Source organism: Vipera ursinii, assembly GCF_947247035.1.
Source record: "Vipera ursinii genome assembly, chromosome: 1".
Classification (NCBI taxonomy): Eukaryota; Metazoa; Chordata; class Lepidosauria; order Squamata; family Viperidae; genus Vipera; species Vipera ursinii.
The window spans coordinates 253208257-253232810 of NC_139512.1; the positions used below are offsets into that span (position 1 = coordinate 253208257).

The 24554-nt window shown below is 39.3% G+C and overlaps 1 protein-coding gene across 2 annotated transcripts in view; it reads left to right on the forward strand.

Moving 5' to 3' along the window:
• The first annotated feature begins 458 nt into the window (after window positions 1–458).
• ARMC2 (armadillo repeat containing 2) overlaps window positions 459–24554 on the forward strand; it is a 51135-nt gene continuing 27039 nt past the window's right edge. Inside the window, exons 1-6 of one of the 2 annotated variants that reach the window (XM_083349359.1) lie at window positions 459–488; window positions 10173–10394; window positions 11008–11080; window positions 12210–12381; window positions 13346–13541; window positions 17870–17946. In XM_083349359.1, coding sequence (XP_083205485.1) covers window positions 10177–10394; window positions 11008–11080; window positions 12210–12381; window positions 13346–13541; window positions 17870–17946 — 736 coding nt within the window. In that variant the 5' untranslated portion in view covers window positions 459–488; window positions 10173–10176. Of the gene's footprint in view, window positions 489–10172; window positions 10395–11007; window positions 11081–11104; window positions 11262–12209; window positions 12382–13345; window positions 13542–17869; window positions 17947–24554 lie in introns of those variants that run through there. The other variant, XM_083349360.1, reaches the window with a different exon arrangement.

The following is a 24554-nucleotide window of genomic DNA, read 5'->3' on the forward strand; positions in this document are numbered from 1 at the left end:
GAAAAAACAGTTAGAGACCAAATGGTGCTACTAAAGCAGGGGTCGGCAACCTCGGTTCTTTTATGACTCGTGGACTTCAACTCCCAGAATTCCTGAGCCAGCTTGGCTGGCTCAGGAATTCTGGGAGTTGAAGTCCATGAGTCATAAAAGAGCCGAGGTTGCCTACCCCTGTAGTAAAGTAACGATACAGAGTTATATAAGGGATATACAGTACTGTTTATCTTGTGAATATCTAGTACTCGCCCTTATTTCGGGGGCGCACCACAAAACGAAGAAGACAAACTACGGGTACACTAGATTTCACTTAATGCCATTGAGCGTGCTCAGTCTCGGCTCGCTAGTTACCAATAGGCGAAGGGCAAAGGCGTCAATCGACGCTATTGGGCATGCTCAGCTTTTCTGAGTTTGCGCAGTATTTAAATGAAGGAAAAGGCCAATTTTTGTGCCGCACCGGCTACGGCGGGAGAAGGAAAGCCGCTCTGGTTTGCGTACGTGATGACCGCTCGTTTCTCGTAGCTTTCTCGATCAGAGTTTCCCCCCCCCCCCCGCAGTAACTAAGCTAAGCAGCGAAGAATCGAGGGAAGGCTTGTGATGAAGGAAGGCCCGTGCGTGTACGGTTGCTATGGTAACGGGTCGCAGGGCTACTGTGCCGGGAGCTTGCCGGGCGGAAGCCTGACGATTTGCATTCGGTTTGCCGCGTGTGGGTTGAGCGTGCCCGGGCATAAGTTGTGTCACTTGCCATGGCCAGCGCGCCTTAGGAATCTGCCCGATATACTATGGCAGGTGCCTGTTCGCGCTCTCTCGCCTGTGAAACTTTGATGGGAATTACTGCTGTTGGTGAGATGCCGTAATTGTATATAGTAACTATGGGCTACCAGGAGGCGTCGTTTCCTAGAAGATAACGAAAATCAAACAGATAATTTAAGGCAGCGTTTCCCAACCTTAGGAACTTGAAGATGCGTGGACTTCAACTCCCAGAATTCCCCAGCCAGCATAGCTGGCTGGGGAATTCTGGGAGTTGAAGTCCACGCATCTTCAAGTTCCTAAGGTTGGGAAACGCTGATTTAAGGGGCAGTCTCTGAAAAGTAGGAAAGGAAGGTCCCTGTTTATTTCATCTTTCTTCTCTTTTAGAGAAATGCTGGAATCAACTTGCGTTTCATCGTAATGCTGGTCAATAACAGCTAATAGCGAGGGGTGAATGTGCTTTCTTATATCAGAAGTTAATCAAGTATGTACAAGAGATGTGCTGCCAGGTTAGCATGACAATGTTCACATAACATGCAGAAACACATTTAACCAACCACATTTTAGTCTCGCGTCGTCTTGCATGATTCAGTCCATGAGGTTGTTTATGTTGCAGTTTACTGTCTTACGTAAGTTCAGAAAACAGAGTAAATATTGATTTAGTTAATCATGGGCTAATATGTTGTGGAAACGACGGCCAAGATAGAGTAATTTTGGAATAATTCTGAGCCCATCTATTGGACTTTATGATATTTCCTTATCAAAACTGCACTGAAGTCCCAAGCTGTTTAGGAAGTATATATGAGACAGTTGCTTCAGGAGTAAGAATTTAATAGGCTGAGAGGAACATATATGTAAGAAAAAGGCTTAAATAGAAAATTAATTTAGAACTATGAGCTGAATCTCATATTGATTCTTTTAACCACATGTGTCTCATTCAACCTGTTCTCCATATGCGCCAGTGTCTTACAGATGTGTGCAGATTCAGAATTCTCACTTCCCATGGCTATTGTTCAGATGTTTGCAGATTCTGAAGGTGTAAGGTGGGGAACTGCCATATGATCTGAGTGTTTGCCGTCTTCCTAAATCACGAAGTATGATTTATAAAACACAAAAGCCAGAGTCAAACCAAATAATCCACATTGTCTTTTGATGAAAACAGTTCACCATAACAGCATATAATCCCTCCCCAAAACCACACCCACAAACTCTAAGACAGCACAGCAAGCATCTGTCTGCTTGTAAGTATCAATTGAGGGACAAGAGGAAATTGAACTTGAGAGAATAGAAGGACTGCTGACCTTTTGGTGCTGAACTTACATATTAAATTTCTTGCAAGGAAGGATAAGAATTTGTGTGATGTATGTCATCAGTTTTAAAATCCTCTCACAAGATGAATGAAAGGTGTGAACACAATTCTTCTCCTTACAGTATACTCAAGATGCTTTTGTTCCTTACTGTATAACCTGTGTCAATTGAAGGGCATGAGAGGTAACTTACTATGCTATTTAACAAAGAGAGACTAAAGAGGATGGGACAGGAAAAAGGTAATCTACCATTTTGTTTCTGTAATTCTTGCATTACAAAAAAATGGTTATGGCTCAGAAATAAATTTCACCACTTGCTTGGCTTATCTGAATTTGAAAACTAAACAAGGCTGGTAGCGTTTAAATGAAACCAACAAGGAATTTGGGGCTATAAGTCAAATTGGGAATTTGAAAAACTTTGCAAAGAAAGGGATGCTTCTGTAACTGTTGCCAATGAAACTGTATTTAAGTATCTTATGAGTTTGGCTCAAAGACATCTTTACTGTTGGCACCACTTATTTCTACGTAACATAGAAATGTCTTTATTTGCTGAATTATATATCTGATGAGGAAAGCAACACTTTATATATCTTAGCTTACTAAGAATCTTTTACCATAATTTTGAACTGTACACAAGGAAAATATTTAGAGCAAGGACTGTGTTCTAATTTCTGTTAGATCGTTGATCTTTAAATGGGGCTTAGATGGTCAGTAGTTAGGGATGGCTTAGTTAATGTGAGCATGGGATTGGACTAAATAGTCTATGAGGAGTTCTCCATTATATTCTTTCTATGTTTTGTGTTAACATGTATGATAGTGAAAAACATACAGTAGTACAATATAACTTTAGAAGATGGGCTTAAAATTCAGAAGGATCTTGACAGAATTGAACTTGGTGAGAAAAGTAAGGTTTTACACTTAGGGCAGAAAAACTAAATGCACAGGTATAGAATAGGTGGTACCTGGCTCAACAGCAGTAACTGTGAGAGGAAGCTAGGAATCCTAGTGGACAACCACTTAAATATGAGCTAGCAGTACGCTGCAGTATACAGATTTATACTGCTTTGGGAAGACCACACTTGGAATACTATATTCAGTTTTGGTCACCATGATACAAAAACAAACGTTGAGACTCTAGAAAGAGTGCAGAGAAGAGCAACAATGATGATTAGGGGCCTGGGGGCAAAAACATGATGAATGGTTGCAGGAAGTGTCTATGTCTAGTCTAACAAAGAGAAGGACTAGGTGACATTAAAGCAGTCTTCCAATATTTGAGGGGCTGCCACAAAGGAAGAGCCCAAACAACAATAGGAATCAGAAGTATTTTGATTTAATCTTCCAGATAGAAAAATTGGTTTGGTTATAAATCTTACCAAAGGCTTAAATAAATTTTCTACTAATTTAAATGTCAGGACTTTTTAAAAGAATTCTGGGAATTAATGATCTTTGATAGAAACTATGGATAGTTGCTCATGGGAGAATAAATACTTCCACGTATCTTTTGGAAAATGTGCTCCAAAAAATTAATGTATGTGTTTGAGGTGATTGTGCAATTTCTGTAGAATGTACCGTTTCTGTTTCACTATTACTGAAGAACAGTTAGAATTATTTTTATCATGGGCCTTTTAAATTCTGGATATAGAATTAAGTGAATTCTTACTACATGAGACTGCTCGAAGAACATCCAGAAATTCCAAGTGGTGCACATTGTAATTGTCTGTCTAATGCAGGATGGATAATGATGATTTAAAAAAAAAAATAAATCAGATTTTTTAAATTTAAATTGGATTTTTTTTCATTTTTATCAAATTTATTTCAATAAAATGCTTTTGGAGTAAAAATCCATCTAAATATAGTTGTCTATTTAAGATACATTAATAATTTAGTTTATTCAGCATGAAATGGAGCTGGCTCCAAAATGACGGAGAGGGACCAGGCCTATCCCACCCATTCTCCGTAGCATGGTAGTCCAGCTCGGGAGGGGAGTGAAAGGGAAGGTTGCTGAGCAAGAAATGGCCTGGATGGGGTGTGTGTGAGGCTGAAGTAAGCAGCTGCGGGGTATATATGGCAGCTCCATCCCCTCCCCCACCTGCCTTACCTCGTAGTGGCAGTGGCACAACACGTGCTCTCCTGCCCCATTGCAGCAGCGAGGTGGAACAGAGTGGCAGGGTCCTAACTAGGGCTTATTTTGCAGGTAGGGCTTTTAATAGGCCCACCCCCAAAAATCAGGGTAAGTCTAATTTTTGGGGAAACACGGTGTGTGCGATTAACCTATTAACCTAAAATCCGTTCTGATATCGCTGTTTTACTAACCTGAAAGCTTATTATTCAAAATAGGAAACCTTCATTTTGTTTTCAAATAATAGTAGTAAAGATTCTAACCACCAGCAAGAATGAGTCCTTACATTTAAAGAGCACCTGTCATTTCAGATCCATTATGGCAGTGCCTGTTAGCGGGCATCCCCTCACCTGCTGCCAGCCATGTTCCTCACCTTGTTGTGTCGCTGCCGCATCACCAGCCATCCTATTAAAGTGGATGGGACTGTCGGTGAGTCAACAGCCGGTCAGGAGGAGCCGCTGTGGGATAGAGATGACAGTTGCTCTTTAAAAATTATGATTTAAATTGAGTTGATTTAAATCAAGCCTTTTTTACTAGTGATTAAAATCATGATTTAAATCGTGATTTAAATAATGTGTGATAAGGGCCAGACCAATCAATGTAGTATATACACTTAATATGGGAGCTGCAGTGACTATCACTATCTTTCTGAGTGCAGTTTAAGATGCTGATTATCACTTTCATAGCTTTGTATGGTTTTGAAAACACCTATCCTAAATAGAATTTGCTCATTCGGTATGTGCAAGCAGAGTGTGTCTCTTGAGGGCGGTCTTCTTCTAAGATATTTGGAAGAAGAAGGCACCATTCCTATTGGAGTTCCCCTCCTTGGAACAGTTTGGCTCCAGAGACAGGAGTGAGTGGTCTCTTCTATCAAGATCTTTCAGAAACTTATCAAATGCACCTGTTCCTATGACAAACAATGTGAATCAGTTACTTTTTTTTTTAAAAAAAACCCTCTATGTTGTAGCTTTTGTACTGATGTGTCTTTAAAAGCAATAAAGAAATAATAGGTGCATGGTGCGACTTTATGTAAGTCTGTTAAGAACTTTAATTTTTCTGATGTTTAGTTTCATACATTATGATTATATCAGTGGTTATAACTTGTCCTATGATCCTTATTAAAAATTTACTAGGGAGTCACTTTGTGCACAATGGAGCTTCTACCCAATTGTTCTTTGGTATATATAGAATGTGGCAAAGCTGTCTCAGAATGGCTGAGGAGGATGGGGAATGGTGACAAAACATTCTGGTTTCTTATCTGTGCAGAGGAGAACACACAGAGATGCATAGTAGGACAAAGTGGAAGTTCTTGCCAATTTTCCCCTGCTCCACAGCTCTAGAGGAAACACTCCAAAGTTACCATCATTCTTTATGATATTCATCCGAGACAGCTACATTAATATAAATTGCAGGCAACAATTATTTATTGATATGTTTTTATCATTCTTCCCTTTTTATTCAGAAATTCAAAGCAACATACTTGTTTATAGTGTTTCCTCTTCTCATAATTCCCAATCTTGTGAGGTAAGATGAGAAAAAGAGAGACAGTGCAGGAGTGAGCTTCCGTAGCTGAGGGTGGACTTAAATCTGGATTTCTGGGTGTCAGTCCAGTATCTTAATCAATATACCACACTGGCTTTCTAACATTCTGTGGGCATGGTGTGTGTGTTGCCAATTTGACTTGGGGTGTAGCCTTTGTATAGGGACAAGATCAGAGTTAAACTCTTCCATTTTTCTAGCTAGATATTCTTTAGGGATATCAAATGCCTAATAAGATCTAGTCAGAATTCTGTTTAAATGAAATATATACTGCTTTCGATGCCAATTTATAAGCTGCTTCTAAAAATCTGTTGAGCATAAAATATAGTCTTCTGTGATGAATGAAGAATTACTATTTAAAATTCCTAGCTAAAGCCCTCTTGGGTTTCTGACTACTGAATGCAGCTGGACAAGTTTTTCCAGGGCGGCTTGCTTTTATTCTGTGTTTCTTATTCATTATTTAAATGGTTGCCTTATTAAGGTGCAAGTTAATTAATTTAGAAGCTAAAAACAGGCGTAATGGGCAAAATCAAAGTAAATGGAATAGCTATGTGAGTGGAGCTAAAAAGAAGGAAAGAAATGGAGCTGTGTGAATAGGATGATCTGCTTTATTCTAGGAAAGTTATCTGAATCCTCAACAAAAACCATAGAATAAGATTTTTCATAAATTAATTAGCAAGTAAACATAGGAATGGATACAATATTACAATTAGATTTTAATATTTCTTTGTTACTGAAACATAATGCATCCCAGTGGAACCAATTCACACACACTTAGCTCAGGTGTAATCAAGTATGGACGTAAAACAAGCTAGTTACTCTATGATGAGACTATATATTTCTGCTCTCTGATTTGAAATGAAAGCTGCAGAAATTACACTGAAAATGAAATTGATGTATTTTTTTATGCCTTGCAAGTAACAAATCAAATATTCCAAATGGATTGCTGACTAACACAGAAAGTAACTGATTTGGTGTGCTTTTTAAAAATTATAAATGCATTTAAACAGGTTTCATTGATATGCGTGTGTGTGTGTGTGTCTCGAGTATTTTCTGATGCACCCTGTCGACCCAAATATGGGGAGAAGAAATCTTTTGCCTTTATCAGCCCAAACTAGGGCCATCCACAGGCAGCAGTCGCTTATTGTGACAATCATTTTATATTAAATTTGGATTGCTAACTAAGAATTAAAGGGAGACTGGTATAGCTATTTCAAGCTGCTTTGCTCTCATCAGCCAGCCACACGCTTCTGAGATTTAAACCTGGGCTGCTTGCACATTAGGCAGCTGTGTTGACCTCTAGGCTACGGCTTTTCAACCTTTTCACCCATTGTACCACTTTTAGGATATGGCAACATCCGAGTACCACCAGTCGCCTAGCAAGGTGTCAAAAACTTGATGACCAAAAAAGAAAAAAAAGGAAAAAGGAAAAAAGTGATGAAGTACAGGTAGTCCTCGACTTACAGCAGTTCGCTTAGTGACTGTTCGAAGTTACAATGGCACTGAAAAAGTGCCCCCCAAGCCACAGCCGAGCAAGACACCTGCCTGTGCGCCCGGCGGCGCTCTTCCTCCTGTCCGAGGTTTTCATTGTGAGCATTTCTGTTGAGGATTGGCAGCGGGGGTGGAGTGGGGGGGGTGTTTGGTTTTTATTCCCCCCGTCTGCTGGGTGGTTGCAGCAGGTTTTGGTCACTTCACATGACCCTGGGACACTGTGACTGTCATAAATATGAATCAGTTGCCAAGCATCTGAATGTAAATCACAAGACCCTGGAGATGCTGCAACATTCCAGCTGATCGGCGCTTCTGGGCTCAGCAGAAGCACCAGGATCAGCGCTGAGCTCCAGCTGGAGCTTGGTGCTGGTCCTGGCACTTCCACTGAGCCCTGACAGCCCCGAAGAAGCACTGATCCTGGTGCTTCCGCTGAGCCCTGACAGCCCTGCAGCTCCAGCCATCTCTCACTCAGGCTTCTGCGGTGCTGCCACCGGTTCAGCTCATTCCCCTCCCCCATTACTTCTCTAGGATAGCCGCGTACCACCTGCCAGGTGCCAATGTACCACAGGTGGTACCCGTACTACTGGTTGAAAAGACCTGCTCTAGGCCACAGGCTGTTTCTCACTTTGTCAGCTGTATGGGGAGGGAAGAGACCAGGGCAGGAGATAAGTCTTGAGTTTCTTCTCCCAATATTTGAGTCGACAGGGTGCATCAGAAAATACTTGAGACATATCTTTTCCCCTGGTCTCTTCCCTCCCTGTACAGCTGACATAGTGAGAAAGAGCCTGTGGCCTAGAGGTCAACACAGCTGCCTAATGTGCAAGCAGCCCAGGTTCGAATGTGAGAAGGGTGTGGCTGGCTGATGAGAGCAAAGCAGCTTGAATGAACTATACCAGTCTCCTTTTAATTCTTTGTTAGGAATCCAAATTTTATATATAACAGAAAATAAGCATTGCTGATTAGTATTTAAATATATATATATTGAAAGGGAACATAGTTATTTTTAAATTGATTGTTTATTCTAATATATTAGAATATTAATATTTAAATCCTAATCAGCAATGCTTATTTTCTGTTTAATAGCACATATAGGGTTGCCTTCTTTCTTCTGAAACTAGGTTGTTCTCTATCGTTCAAATCCTGCTAAAATAGCATTATTGCATCACTCACTAAAATACAAACTCAATAGGTGAGTGCTTTCATAAAGGATATCAGTGCGGTTTTCTTTCAGCTTGGAGAATTATCACGTTTGGCTGTGAGAGCACGTGACAGAGATGCTTTCAGTGAGTGGCTTTTGTGTATCTTTCATCTCTGTAAAAAGATTTTCTGTGCTTCTTATTCTTCTGCGTGGGTTTTTTTTTGTCATTAAGTAGGGCAAGAATAATTGTAGCTCCAGTAACAGAAGAAGCTTTGTGTTAGCTGGAACAATTTCTGTACTTTATGCAGGTTGAAAAACTCTGTCTTTGAACAGTTCAGATAGTCTGTAAACTTTGGATAATAACATGGAGAGAAAGTGGACATGCTGGTTTGATTGCACCTTCTGGTACTGTAGGTTTGTGATCTATAGCATTTATTTGGGCTCAGTGGGTTAGGACGCTGAGCTTGTCGATCAGAAGGTCGGCAGTTTGGTGGGTCGAATCCCGAGTGCCGCGTAACAGAGTGAGCGCCTGTTACTCATCCCAGCTTCTGCCAACCTAGCAGTTCGAAAGCACGTAAAAATGCAAGTAGAAAAATAGGGAGCACTACGGTGGGAAGGTAACAGCGTTCCGTGCGTCTTTGGCGTCTAGTCATGCCGGCCACATGACCACGGAGACGTTCTCGGACAAGCGCTGGCTCTTCGGCTTTGAAACGGAGATGAGCACCGGCCCCTAGAGTCGGAAACGACTAGCACGCATGTGCGGGGGAACCTTTACCTTTTACCTTTATTACGTATTCAGAAGATTTAAGATGACATTCTGCTTTGCTATTCGTAAAACATTTATCAAACTTTAGATGTACAGTCATTATTTCTTACTTTGACTTCTAAGGCATATCTTTCTGTTGTGTTTCTGTCTTATTAACTCTGTCCTGCTTGGCCCAGTTCTTCCACTGATAAGTGCAAAACAGCAAAAATCAAGATATTTTTTCCCCCCGCGTAAAGCATTAATATAAGAGAACAAAAATGAAAGCCTAGAATTTTTCAGAAACAAGACCCGAAGTTAGGCAACATAAAGATATTTAAATGAGACCTTAAAAATCCTTAATGCTGTAATTAGCATTAGTGGGGAGCCTTGGAATCTGATCTGACAAGTTTTCCATATTTCGACTAGATCATATTTAAGACTATTTAAATTAGCTCTACTATTGAATAGGTTCCAGAGATTGGAACAAAATTCCATAGGTTGCTGCAAAATGCAAGTTATGCTTGTTAATTAATAAATATTACGATGTTTTCAATTCCAGTATGGAATCTTCACTGATTCCATTTGCTTGTTGTTTTCCAGACTTAATTCTAAATGCTGGTCTTAAGCTTTAAAGCTTTGAATAGCTTAGGGCTCTAGTTAACTAATAGGCTGACTGTCTTGATGTTCAGCTGTGAACCTGCCATGGTCCATTTTTGTTTTATAAGCTCTACGTGCTTAGAATTTGTCAGAAATGACTATGTGTTTATTGTGGTGTATATGTCTTATGTGTGCTTGTTAATTTCTTGCTGAAGGATATTCATTACAGTTGGAAGCTATGTTATATATCATAAAAGTATATAGATCAGACTACTGTACTGGAGAATCCTGTCGTGCTATGGTTTTTGCTTATGTGTAGACTAGACTGATTATGCTAATCTGCAGCACAGACAGATGGCTAAGCAGCATGGACGAATGTCCAGTATATTGGGAACTGCAAGGATTAGATGTACATTACCATGTAATCTGAATTCTAAAAACTTACATAGGATATAATCCTGTCTTAAATATTTTATTGCTTTTTCTGTACAGCAATATGCAGTCTTCAAGGAACAAAAATCTAGACTATTCAGAAGCATCCTATAAATCTTTATTACCTGTCCAGAAGACTAGTGCTGAGATCATAAATGAAGCACGAAGTACACTAAGGACTTTAAGAACTCAAAGGCCATTTACACCAAGAGATGAGCGAAGGAAACTTTTTGGTTCCACCTCTTCAAGGACACCTGAAAATAGACCACCTTCTGCTTTTAGGTATGAAAAAAAAGGGGCGGGGGACGCCTTTGTTCATACTGAATATGTAGGCTTGAAACCTACTTGAATACTTCTCGTCATTCTCAATTCAAGAAATAAAAAAAACAGTTATGCAGTTGTCCATATCTTATTACGACATAGGTCCTCCAGAAATATTTAAAGTTACTCACTTCTAAAATGAAAAACCGTTACTAGGTTTTGTGTATAGGAAGCTAAAGCTGCTGAAATATACTGGCTAAAACTCTCTTTTTTCTGTTGGTTTTGTGATTCCAGAAACAATTGCTTATATAGGAGAAGCTTTGTCACTGAATGGCTAACCACTGTAATTTATTTATCACCACATACTGGAGGGCACAAAACAATAACAGCGTTAATTCTTCCACTGAATTTACTAACTAGGAGTCTATGAGATAAAACAAAAAACTTTTGTTTTTCTTTATAACAAAGCATTTTTATCCTTTACATATTATTCCAAGAAAGAAGTTTGAGGTAAATTAAGCAACTTGGCAGTAAAAGTATTTTCATTGCATTAGTGACACACAGAAGGAAATCTTGTGGTGAAAAACAAACAGCTGTGTACACATTGATTATTATGATTTGTTTTTCTTTCTAGTCTCCACTCTTCTAGCTTTGAGTCAGTTGAGTCAAGACCTGCCTCTTGTGCACGCCTCAGCCCACTGGACCATGTGCGTATTTATTTTTGGCAATACTTGTATACTCTGTGCCCAATTAAATCTTGACACTAAGAAAACCTGCAATTTGTAGGGATTATGCAGCTTGATGCTTAAACCTACTGCCATTTTCCACTGGGGATTTTGTCATCTGCTCAAGATTGTGACCTGGCTGGGGGTATGCATCAAGAGGAAGGTACTCAGGTCACAGGAGGGGCAAAGATACATTGCAACCTCAGAACAGGAGAGTGAATTTGCAATTTGAGAGCCGAAAAATGTATTCTAGCATTAGCCTATAGCAGGGGTGTCAAACTGCTGGCCTGCAGGCCGGATGCGTCATGAAGAAACCGCACCCACCCCATTGCCAGCAATGGCGAAAAAGCTCTGATATGTCGCGCGATGTCACGTGACGTCACGAGTCTGACATGTCTGGCCCATAGCAACCAGATAGTTCATATCTAGGACAAAATAGAGCCCTTAGCTGTCACTCACTATAAAAGATGTAGCATACTTTTTCAGGATAAAAAAACATGAGCTCTATTCTTTTGATTCAAAGAGCGACTGCACCTTTTGTTAATTATATGATTCAAGCATGAGGGTCAAAAAGATAGCTCCAGCTCAGAAGGACTAAATGTTGGTTCTTGCATTTTTGTAGGTTGCAATCAGTAGAAGGCTTAGTTATAGAGCACTTAAGTCTTGAGTTGTGATCCCACCTTCTGCTGGAAATCAGTTGCTATTTTTCTGGTTTTGAGATTTTTTTTACAAGCATTTCCCCTGTCATTTGCATTCATAAATGCTAGGATTTTGTTTTACAAACTGAAATGCTTGAAAAAGTGAATTCTGTGTGCATTGACACATTTTGTCAATTTTACCCAATATAATGGGGCTGCGGCATATATCATGCAAGTGATTTAAGAAATGCTTGCAAAAAATCTCAAAACTGGAGAAATAGCTCTGCCTTTTGGGAATTAATAACGTGACTAACGTTTTTACAAAATTTACACAATACAATCTTTTTTAGTTTTGTTTCAAATTCTGTCACATTCAGTGTAAACCTTTGGGAGAATATCTTCTAAGGAATTAGGAATTTGTACTCTTGTGGTTGAATTGTTTGTATGCTAAATTAAATTTTGTTTTATAACAGAAGCCAAAATTATTGTCATCAGCCTCTAATTATGAAGACTATTGCGTTTCCTCACCTTTACCACTAGTGGATTCAGCAGAGATCAGAAAAGTCAGCAATGCTCGCGCAAGGTTGTCTAAAACTGTTTCCTGTGGAAATCTACTTCCAGATAAACTATTTCTTCCCAATGACTGTAAGAATACTAATCCATAGTTTTTTCTATAACAGTATTTTAACCCTTTTTTAAAATAATGAAGGTAGCCTTTGAATATGAATCTAAATGTCATCCTTCCATCAATAAACCTATTGCAGATTTAATCAATGCAACCCTATATGTATTTCCACCTTAGAAGTAAGAACCTTTCAGTTTAGTGAGATTCACTCTTAGGTAATGCTGTATGTATGATATTACAACCTCTATATATCAGTTTGAGCTTTAAATTAGCCATCAGTCCATTATGCTTTCAGTCTAGTAAATGATCTTGCTGGAAAGGGATAAAGACAAGCTTCTTCAAGAGGTTTTTGCAGTTGAAATTTTGTTAAAGGACTTTTACAAACATTTTAAACATTTATATTTCTTTAGAAAAATATTTGATGCAGGGCAAACCAATCACCTGTATTTTTTATAATGGTACAGTATACAGGTAGTCCTGGACGTATGACTGTTCAAAGTTATGACAGACTTTCCTGGAGGTTTTTACAACCCAGTTTCAATGTTCTGATGGCATCTCTTTCCCCCCGGTCATATGACCACATTTTGGGTACCCTGTCCACGTTTACAGCCATTTGGAGCTTGCCATGGTCATGTGACTGTGTTTTATAATGTAGTTTTGCTGAGAACAAGGATTTTTCTTGTTTTTTTGTCAAAAGCAGCCTATGGTGAATCATTGGTTTGCTTAACAATGGCAGCGTACATTTAATGACCACCACCAAAAGGTCTTAAAATTGGGTCAGTCACGTGGATTTCATGATTTATGAACATGACGGGCCGACTCCATTATGGTTGTCAGGTTGAAGACTACCAGTAGTTATTCAGCTGCAGTTAGCAAAAATACAAAAAATTGTATTTCTGAATAGATGTTTTTTGTTTCAATCTTAAAAGCTATCTTTCTGCATGTTTACCTAGTGAGAATGTTTCCTGTTTTGTTTAATTACAGGTAAGAGGCTGTATTTTGAACAGCAATTTATCCCAAGGAGTGATCATGAAAGTTTTTCACAAAAGCCGTCTATCCAGTTGAGCGCCAGGGATGCCTGTCTTCCACTAACTTATATAGATCATCATAATAAGATAGTAGAAGAATATTTTCCACAAATGAGAAACATATCATTTCCAGCACAGTTCAGCAGGCAAGGGTCAGTACTGTTTTTCACTTTACCATTTTCTCCAGCTATATTGTCCTGGAACCGCATTTCTCCAGAGATTTGCATGACTCCCAACTTGCCAGCTTTAAAAGTGCATTAAAAACATATTTCCATAGGACTTAGGTTAGGGTAAAGCAGGATTGGGGTGGGGTGTTACCTATTTTTATCTTTGTGAGTGGGGTTGAGAGTTAGCTACTGCTACTCCTGGATAACATGTACTTTGGAGTTTTATTTGAAATTTTAATGTTTTTCTGATTAAGTGGTCCAGAGTTGAAGTTGGCCTAGAATTTGAAATATAAACAAATAACAAATAGATAGATAAATAATTTTATATACAGCTTCCTATGCAAAAACATCTCTAAGTTACTTTCAAAATATACAATAAGAATTAAAAGCAATAAATTAAGAACATCATTTTTTTAAAAAAAATAAAATAAACCCAACATACAGAAAAAAACAAACAGGAAGAAAACTTCCTCCATATGGAAGAGGCCAAGATTTTTTATTTTTATTTTTTATTTTAATTCCATTTATATCCCGCCCTTCTCCGAAGACTCAGGGCGGCTTACAAGCTTAGCAGTAGCCTTCATTCTATGTATATGCCTGCTTATTAGGGCTTCACACACACCCCAAGCGGCATTATTACAAAGTCAGCTTAATTGCCCCCAACAATCTGGGTCCAGATCAAGGGAAGATGTAATTATAGGCAGGTCAGGAATATAAACAAACAATTAGAAGTTAGTTTCTAGACCAGAGTTCCCCAATCTTTCCCCAATCTCCCCAACCAGGGATCGGTTCTGTGGAGAGAGGTTTTTCTGCGGTTATCCATTGTAGCTGCAGCTTTAGCTTTTGCCCCAATTACAAGAGTAACCATATACAGAACAGGTTATAGCTGTTTAAATTTGAAATTATCAGAACATGGACATCATTAGTAGCTTTGTGTTCAGGAAAGGACAAATTAGTTGATATACCAACTGAAGCTGGTAATAGCTGCTGCCTCCTGCTCTCCAGCCTACACTGAGGTTATTTCAGAGTGTACAATTATAGTGTTGATTCTAGGACCACTGTTATCTCTGTTCTTTCTGAGTGAATGCATAGGATTGAGGCCTGAGTTGGATCTGTATCATTTCATTATATGTTTTTAAAAAAATTTGAATGCCAAGTGTGCAAAAAAGTCTAGAATAATCCAAAATTTATATAGAACCTGAACTGAGAATTAGTTTAACTACTCAAGTGAATATTTGATTGCAAGAGGATTGGTATATATTCTTCTTTATAATTGCTAAGACTAAACCTCCTGCAGACTGATAAGTTAAATTTACTCATTTGTTCTATACTTTTGTATTTTACATTGTAGAATTATTAATGTCAGTTTGTTGCAGTTACCTATAGCTAACTTAATCTCTGACAATGTATTTTCACCTTTCCTTATTCTTTTTAAGCTGCTTGTTTAAATGCCACAATTGGTTTAGTTTAATTCACAGACAATATTAATTGTACCACTAATGCACGAAATGTTAGGTGTGTGTCCTTTTAAATGTAGAATTTACACTGGTAGGTAGACTAGGTTAAATGATACAAGACATCTCTAATTTTAAATGTGTCTATTTCAGATAATATACTTAGGATATAGCTAAAATAATTCATATAATGTTAGCGCCTTCTCCACACATGTTAGTTTTCTCCCCTATTGCTCCATTCTCTAGAATACAATAATATTTGAGGCATTAATATAATTTCATAGGTGTGTAGGTGATAAATGTTGCTTATTTAAGCAGTTCACATGAAATAGTAACATAGTTCCTAATGAATAGTTTTAAATAGATTTAGAAATAAAAATTTTAAAATTAAGAATTTTTTTTCTATAACAGGTATAAATTACCGTATATACTTGAGTATAAGCCGAACTTTTCAGCCCACTTTTTCGGGCTGAAAAATTCCACTTCGGCTTATACTCCAGTCAACAAAAAAACTTACCGAGGACTTGTGCGCGGCCGAGGCTTTGGTGCTTCCGTGATCGCGCGCACCTCTCCCAAGCCACCGCCGTCCGGAGACCTGCCGAAGTTTGGGGAGGTTTGGGGAGGTGTGCGCGCACCTCCCCAAACCTCCCCAAACGTCGGCAGGTCTCCGGACCTCCGCGCCCTGCCTGCCTGCTTCTTTCCGCTGCGGAAAGAAGCATGCGGAAAGAAGCAGGCAGGCAGGGCGCGGAGGTCCGGAGACCTGCCGACGTTTGGGGAGGTTTGGGCACCTCCCCAAACCTCCCCAAACGTCGGCAGGTCTCCGGACCTCCGTGCCCTGCCTGCCTGCTTCTTTCCACTGCGGAAAGAAGCAGGCAGGCAGGGCGCGGAGGTCCGGAGACCAAACGGCAGGTCTCCGGACCTCCGTGCTCTGCCTGCCTGCTTCTTTCCGCAGCGGAAAGAAGCAGGCAGGCAGGGCGCGGAGGTCCGGAGACCTGCCGACATTTGGGGAGGTTTGGGGAGGTGCGCGCGCACCTCCCCAAACCTCCCCAAACTTCGGCAGGTCTCCGGACGGCGGCGGCTTGGGAGAGGTGCGCGCGATCCTGGAAGCACTGAAGCCTCGGCCGCGCGCAAGTCCTCGGTAAGCTCCGAGGTCGGTCACTTGCTTCGCGTCTCCTGAGGGAAGGGGGGGCGACTGGAGCGGGCGTGTTTCCTCGCCTGCTGGGCGCCGCGATTTGCCCGGGGAACGCGCGGGCCCCGAATGGCAGCGTGGAGCGAGGAAGCGGACAGCCAGGGCTTCCCCGAGAGCCGCGGCCACACAGGGTATTCCTGTGTATTCAGGCTTGCAAAATGGCGGATCGAGCCTCTGCTGGCGGCAGAGGCTTGCAGAGCGCAGATCCAGCCTCCGCCGGCGGCGGAGGCTTGCAGAACGGCGGATCGGCTTATACTCGAGTCAATAACTTTTTCCAGTTTTTGGGGGTGAAATTGGGGGTCTCGGCTTATACTCGAGTCGGCTTATACTCAAGTATATACGGGTATTCTAATTTCCAAGCTTCCTGAGATAAATCAGATGCCTTTTTAATGAAAATGTTAAGCTTAAGACTGAAAAGCAGAATTGGAACCCTGTATAGTTTTTTCACTTTTCTATACATTTCAAAGTAAAACTGGAACATATCTTATTTGTGGGGGAAAACAAAAAAACAAAGTTTAAAACATAAAGGTTAATGTTAATGCCTAAATGTTGCATTAATATCGACTGTTGATCAATTATTGTTTATGGAATTTAAGGTTTCCATGCTTTGTTCCTTATCCCGTGGCTTACATTTTGTCTTTACATGATTCTATCTGTTCAGGCTCAAAAGCTCATCGTTTTTTAATGTTCAGTAACGATGACCTCTTGTGGTGTGATTCTTTTACTGCAACACGTAGAGATTAAATTTAAAACGCTGTATAAAATTGTGTTAAATTAAATACATTACGTAAATAAATGAAACCAATACATTTCATACTAAATCATTTATTAAAAAAGAAGCATTCATTTCTGATATAAGGAAACAAGTAGAAGTCTAAGAGAAGGTAAAATACTTTGTCTTTTATCCCATTTATATTCCTTGTTAATTAAAAAAAATACATGTGGCATATAGGATTGGGTATTGCTTTCAAGACTTGGACCAGAGGATATAAATAGGTGCTCAATTTCCTTTCCTCAGCTTATCCAGGGAGAGAGCAAACAGATCTGCTCCTTCCCAGTTGATGAAATCCCCAAACTGGTTGTGGTGAGACAATTTAGCTTGAGAAACAGGTGGTTTGCCGCCCACTCATTCTCAGTGCTGTATCAACTCTTGGTAGAGTGTGCTAAAAACAAATCTCTTGGGAGCACTGATCATCTAATTGTGAGTTGCAGTTAGCTGTAATGAGTGTTGCCATCCTCTGACCAAATTAGATTACAGGAGATTTCTTTGGTTTGCAAGAGAAGTGTGAACTCCTGAATCTATCGGAAAGTTAGTGAGTTACTTGCGGCAGTTGGTCACAACAGTCGATTAAAAGTTACGATAAATAATTGGCGCAAATGGAATAAGAGATATTGACGAATATCCCTGCTCAGTTTGTTTAGCAATTGGTATATGAGAGAGAAGAGAGAGCTCATGTGTAATTTCAGTTCCTGAGGAAATCCAAAGTGTTTGGATGCAGACAGAACTGGTAGCATAGTTTGGCAAGGTGTTAAAAAGTGCTCTCTACTTACTAAAATGCATTCCCAGTTTAGTCGGTGGAAGGTCAGAGTAAATATTATATATGTATTCATAATTTTTATGACTTTTTGGCATTTTTAAAAATTACTGCTAATTTTACCCTCCTTTTTAGTGACCAGTTTAATACACAAGAGTCTCCTTTGTCATATCCAGACTATACTGAAATGATTAAATCTGCAACTAAATCAGGTACATGTTACAGACTTAGCCCATATATAATTTTTAATTGTAATTTAATGATAAATGAATGAGCCTTGGCAAGCCGGATTAAAGCTTCAGCCTTAAGTACTCTTCCCATGAGTCCAAAAGGAAGAATAAACTTTGACTTAACCTAATCGTCCACAAGACCTTGTTTGTCATAACATATAAAGCAGGAATTATGTTGTCAAAACATTTGATAAAATAAAACTAAATGATAATTTATATCTTTTCCTGATCTTTGGCTTGCTCAAGCTCATTTGTACAGTTGTTGGATATCATTGAGTTAGGCTTGACTCCTGGAGATTCCATGGACAATTACACTCCATCTTGATTTGTTCCTGTGATGCTCCACAGTTTTTCTATGGACATTCCAGGGTCTATCCATTTTGCCTTCCTATCCATTTTGCCTTCCTATCTTCTACATTTCTCAACTTTACCAATCTAGTTAATTTATCTAGTTTCATCCTCACTTCATCCTCACCTCTCATTGCCTGCCAAAGATTGTGTTTCTACCTGGTAATTATTGCCTCAACGGAATAGTCTATCAGTCTTTCTTCCAGCATGGATTAATTGGGGTTTTTTTGTAGTCTGTGGTATTCTTCATATCTTTGATTCAGATGTCTACTTTTTTCATTCTTTTTTCAGTTCCTAGATGGCTATTGCTTTAATTATTCTGCTATGTATTGGCATAAAAATAGACCTAGTCTTCATGATATTTTATAAAAGTGTCATTGCCTTTTCCTAGAAATAGTCTCTTCTTTATTTCTTTAGCATATTGTTCAGCTCAGGAAAACAATTATATACTATGTTCAATATTTATGCTCAGTTATGATAGCTAAGCATACTGGTTAATATTGCTTTTGTTAATATCTCACATTAATACGGATTTTTAACTATCAGTGTATACTTTCCTAGTTAACTTTTGAAAATCTTTATTTTTAGCTTTGTGGGTGTCATTCAGAAAAATCAAACGGCTAGTGTTTTAATGTCCAGTTTGAATTTAGTGGTTAAGAAGCTGGCCTAGAAACAAGAGACTGTAAGTTCTAGTTCAGGGGTCTTCAAACTTGGCCCTTTTCTGACTTGTGGACTTCAACTACCAGAATTCCTCAGCCAGGCATGCTGGCTGAGGAATTCTGGGAGTTGAAGTCCACAAGTCAGAAAAGGGCCAAGTTTGAAGACCCCTGTTATAGTTCTACCTTAGGCATGAAAGCCAGCTGGGTTACTTTGGGCTAGTCATTCTTTATTAACCCAATCTACTTCTCAGGTTTGTTGTTGTGGGAAAAATAAGAGGAGAAAGGAGTATTACAGTTGCAAGAAAAAGTATGTGAACCCTTTGGGATTACGTGGTTTTTTGCATGAATTGGCCATAAAATGCGCTCTAAACATCATGTAAGTCACAACAATAGAAAAACACAGTCTGCTTAAAATAATACTACACAAACATTAGCTGTTGTCATGTTTTAATTGAACATAAGATGGAAACATTCACAGTGCAGGGTGGAAAAAGTATGTGAGCCTTTGGACTTAATAACTGGTTGACCCTCCTTTGGCAGCAATAACCTCAACCAAACGTTTCCTGTAGTTGCAGATCAGACCTGCACAACGATCTGGAGTAATTTTGGACCACTCCTCTTCACAAAACTGTTTCAGTGTAGCAATATTCTTGGGATGTCTGGTGTGAATCGCTCTCTTAAGGTCATGCCACAGCATTTCAATCGGGTTGAGGTCAGGACTCTGACTGGGCCACTCCAGAAGGCGTATTCTGTTCTGTTGAAGCCATTGTTTTGTTGAATTACTTGTATGCTTTGGGGTCATTGTCCTGTTGCATCACCCATCCTCTGCGGAGCTTCAGTTGGCGGACAGATGGTCGTACGTTTTCCTGCAAAATGTCCTGATAAACTCTGGAATTCATTTTCCCATCAATGACAACAATCCGTCCAGGCCCTGAGGCAGCAAAGCAGCCCCAAACCATGATGCTCCGCCATGTTTTACAGTGGGGATGAGGTTTTGATGTTGGTGTGCTGTGCCTTTTTTTCTCCACACATAGTGTTGTGTGTTTTTCCCAAACAACTCAATTTTGGTTTCATCTGTCCACAGTATATTTTGCCAGTAGTGCTGTGGAACATCCAGGTGCTCTTTTGCAAACTTCAAACATGCTGCATTATTTTTTTTGGACAGCAATGGCTTCCTCCTTGGTGTCCTCCCATGTACTCCATTCTTGTTTAATGTTTTCCTTATTGTAGATGTGTCAACAAAAATGTTAGCATGTGCCAGAGATTTCTGTAGGTCTTTAGCTGACACTCTAGGATTCTTCTTTACCTCATTAAGCATTATGCGCTGTGCTCTTGCAGTCATTTTTACAGGACGACCACGCCTAGGGAGAGTAGCAACAGTGCTAAACTTTCTCCATTTGTAGACAGTCTGTCTTACTGTGGACACATGAACATCAAGCCTTTTGGAGATACTTTTGTAACCCTTTCCAGCTTCATGCAAGTCAACAATTCTTGATCGTAGGTCTTCTGAGAGCTCTTTTCTGCGAGGCATGGTTCACATCAGACAGTGCTTCTTGAGACCAGTAAACCCAAAACAGGTGTGTGTTTTTAAAGGGCAGGACAGCTGTCAGCAACACATCCAATATCATCACACTGGTTGGAGTCAAGGTTGGCTCACTCCTGGCTCCACTTAGCTCTTGGAGAAGTCTTTAGGCTAGGGGTTCACATACTTTTTCGACCCTGCACTGTGAATGTTTCCATCTTATGTTCAATTAAAACATGACAACAGCTAATGTTTGTGTAGTATTATTTTAAGCAGACTGTGTTTTTCTATTGTTGTGACTTACATGACGTTTAGAGCGCATTTTATGGCCAATTCATGCAAAACTCCACGTAATCCCAAAGGGTTCACATACTTTTTCTTGCAACTGTAGGTATGTTTGCAGGTGTGAATTACTTATAATAACAATTTAATAAAAAAACATCCCAAACATTTTTCCCAGTCATAGAATGATGTTGGCTCTTTGATATTTTGGACTGTTGAAAATGCTGGATGAGTGCTCCACATGTAATAAAGACTAACACATGTAATAAAGACTAAGATTTTCTCTTTGATCATACTTTTTCAAGTGAAGTTTTTTTCATGCAGTTAAAAGCTTATGGTTGACTAGACATTTTTTGTATAAGGTTTATATTTCTGCTGGTTTTGATAACTTTGTTTTGTAAGAGTCCAAGATAAGTAAAAATTTAATATATGATGGTAAGTCATGTATAAATTATTGGAAGGTTGATCCTTAGATTTTTATTTGCTTCATGAAATTGGCAGAGATGAGATGAAAGACAATGAGATCCTTGAAACTTGGAGACAGCGACAGAATGTTTAATTAAAAAAGATGATTTAATTCTGCTAATTGATTGCATAATTTTGGGGCAAAGTGTTGGAATTAATCTAACTGCTAGATTATATTGATTAGAATGAATAATCTTGTTTTAAATTTATTACAGAATAGAATCAATCTTGTTACATTGTAATATGATGAGAATTATAGAACAGGAATGCGGTATCGCCCAGTGGTTTATCTGTGGACGACTTAGAAACCGTAGTATTATAAAAATCCTAGTCATTAGCTGAGAAATTATATCAAAGTGATATTGGGGACTTGTATTCCATTCCACATCATTAAACAATATAATATCATGAAGTTCCATTGTATCCTTCATGTTTGTTAACATTTATCTGAAATTCTTGAGATTAGTCACCCAGAAATTTGGATGTACAAAGTATCATTAGTTATCGTCCCTAGTGTCTAGAGATTTTAAGGTGGAGAAGGTGGCTAGAATGAGACTTAATCTGGCTCCAGATGCGGCTATATACAGAATCTGAGATCCCAATGCTAGTATCGTCAAGGAAATTTTTGAGTATGGCTTATATGTCACTTCTAAGAAATGCTACCGATTATAATGTTAATATGACTTAAGGAAAAAATTATTAAATGCACAAAGACTGCTATACATCAGCCTGCTTTTATAGTTCATAAATTTCACTTGGTCAGATGAGATGATCAAGTGTAGAAAATTAAGCTATCAGTGCTGACTACTGATGCCTTTCTAAACCCCATTAAAACCAATAGTTCAAATTTGAAGCAATAAACGATTTAGACCAAGTAGCTTATTCTACTGCTTTCCAAGTTCCTGTTATTCCATGAGGAGCTTGTATATTTGTACATGGCAATTTTTGTCCTTAGGGGATGTATTAGGGTGAGAAAACCCAACGGTTTAAAAAGTCACGAAGTGTTTCCATGGCAGAAGTAGACTTGAAGTGTTTCCATGGCGGAAGTAGATTCTGCTCCAAAATTGAAATCATTGCTCTGGAGTTTTTCAAAGGTTTTTCAGGACATACACCCTGTTAGTTAAAAAAACGGAATTCCCAGAAGCCCTCCTGCCTACCTCTTAAACAGACACAAAGGAATAAGACATCTTGAGCACAAACGTGCGGGAGGGAGGGGCTTTTTAATATAGCTGGTCCTTTCTGTTATATCAGAAAAAGGACACCCTTTTTTATTTGTCTTTAGTCTTTTGTGGAACCCTAAGGTTTGAAGAAACATGCATTACACCATCATGATTCTGTTCTTTTATTAGCAACAATTAAATTTATCCTGTAGAATCTGCAGGGTTGTACTTTATTATTAATTTCATTAATTTTTGTTTTTCACTGAATTGGATTTAAGTACCTAAGAGTGTTCCCCTGTCCCCATGAGCTTTTACTCTTAAATTGTTTACTTCTGGGTTATGGGCAACCCACAGTATTTACACGAGCATTTTAGTACCTTCCCTCTTATGTTCCTCATCAGTTAGCATTCATTGATTTTTAGTAAACTCTTTCCCATCTGTACATGGTGTGATCACATTGTATTATCAAATTTGGACTGTCTTCTAACTCTAAAAACACTGGTTGGAAGAAGCCGGGTAGGAGCCATTTATTTTTTCCGTCTTGGACTGAAACGTCTTGTAGGTCAAGGAAGAGAAGCAATAAAGCACCTCCTCCAGCAGAGCCTGCTTGTCTTTCCAAAAAGTCATGCTGAACCCCACTTGACAGAATTCTCATTGGGCTGGCCGTGGGGGCTGAGATAATGGCTTTGCCCATAGTTGTAGATGGCCCAGTTGGTAGAACGAAGCATTCATAGAGAACAGCACGAGCACCAACAATAAGGAGGAAAGAAAGGGGAAAGACACAGTACTTATGGGTGAAGTGTAGGTCATATTGTTTTTCTTTGTCTCAAGGTAGACATCCATGGTTTGTTTCCCTCCTCAGTTTGTCTGTTATCTCCCCAGCTTGACTTACAAGGGCATCTGTGAAATCTCTCCTGCCCGGTGATTTCAGAGTGTATTGCTATTTCTCTAAAGCAGAGCTCCTCTACTCTTTTAAAGGTTATTTATTTATTTATTTCTATGGCACTCCTTGGCATAATTGGAGGTGGTGAGGATCTTGCTTATGTAACCTTCCCTAGATTCAACCCATTTAAGCTGAGAGAGAGAGCGGGGAGGGAGAAAGAGAGAGAGAGAGAGAGAGAGAGCACTTTTTTTTTAATTCCATTTATATCCCGCCCTTCTCCGAAGACTCAGGGCGGCTTACAAGCTTAGCAGTAGCCTTCATTCTATGTATATGCCTGCTTATTAGGGCTTTCACACACACCCCAAGCGGCATTATTACAAAGTCAGCTTAATTGCCCCCAACAATCTGGGTCCTCATTTTACCTACCTCGGAAGGATGGAAAGCTGAGTCAACCTTGAGCCTGGTGGGATGCGAACCTGCACTAATTGCAGGCAGCTGGTGTTACTTAAGGAGGCATTAGCCCACTGCTCCACCAAGGCTTGAGGGAGTTGGGAATGGAAGACATCTCTGTTACCTTTCTATATTCTTTCAGAAGGTGGAAACTCTTTGAAAGTGAAAGTTGGTATTGTTTTCCATATTATCTGATATCCATTTTGTGGAGTACCGGATCAAGTGGAAAATGTGCTATCAGTTGATATTTTAGTTAGACTGTTATCAGGGGAATCACAATCTGGCTCTAACCAATGGCATTGTGTTTTCCCATTTTCACTCTCCCTGGAACATGCCCAGAACTTACTGTGCATATTCTGAGTATGTCTCTGGACTAAACTTGTGTGGAACGGACGAGTTGGTACAGCCTATTCCATGCACAGGAATGCGCAGGGAATATTTTGCACATCCATATCGTTTTGTATCCTGTGTAATTTTTATTATTTATTATATGTGACTTTCAAGAAGATTGATACTGGCATTCTGCTGTATTTCTTACCAACTTGGAAAGAAGGAGAGGAAAAGATTTTAAGCCATACAGAGCCACATACAGGTGAAACTCGAAAAATTAGAATATCGTGCAAAAGTTCATTTATTTCAGTAATGCAACTTAAAAGGGGAAACTAATATATGAGATAGACTCATTACATGCAAAGCAAGATAGTTCAAGCTGTGATTTGTCATAATTGTGATGATTATGGCTTACAGCTCATGAAAACCCCAAATCCACAATCTCAGAAAATTAGAATATTACATGCAATCAATAAAACAAGGAGTGTACA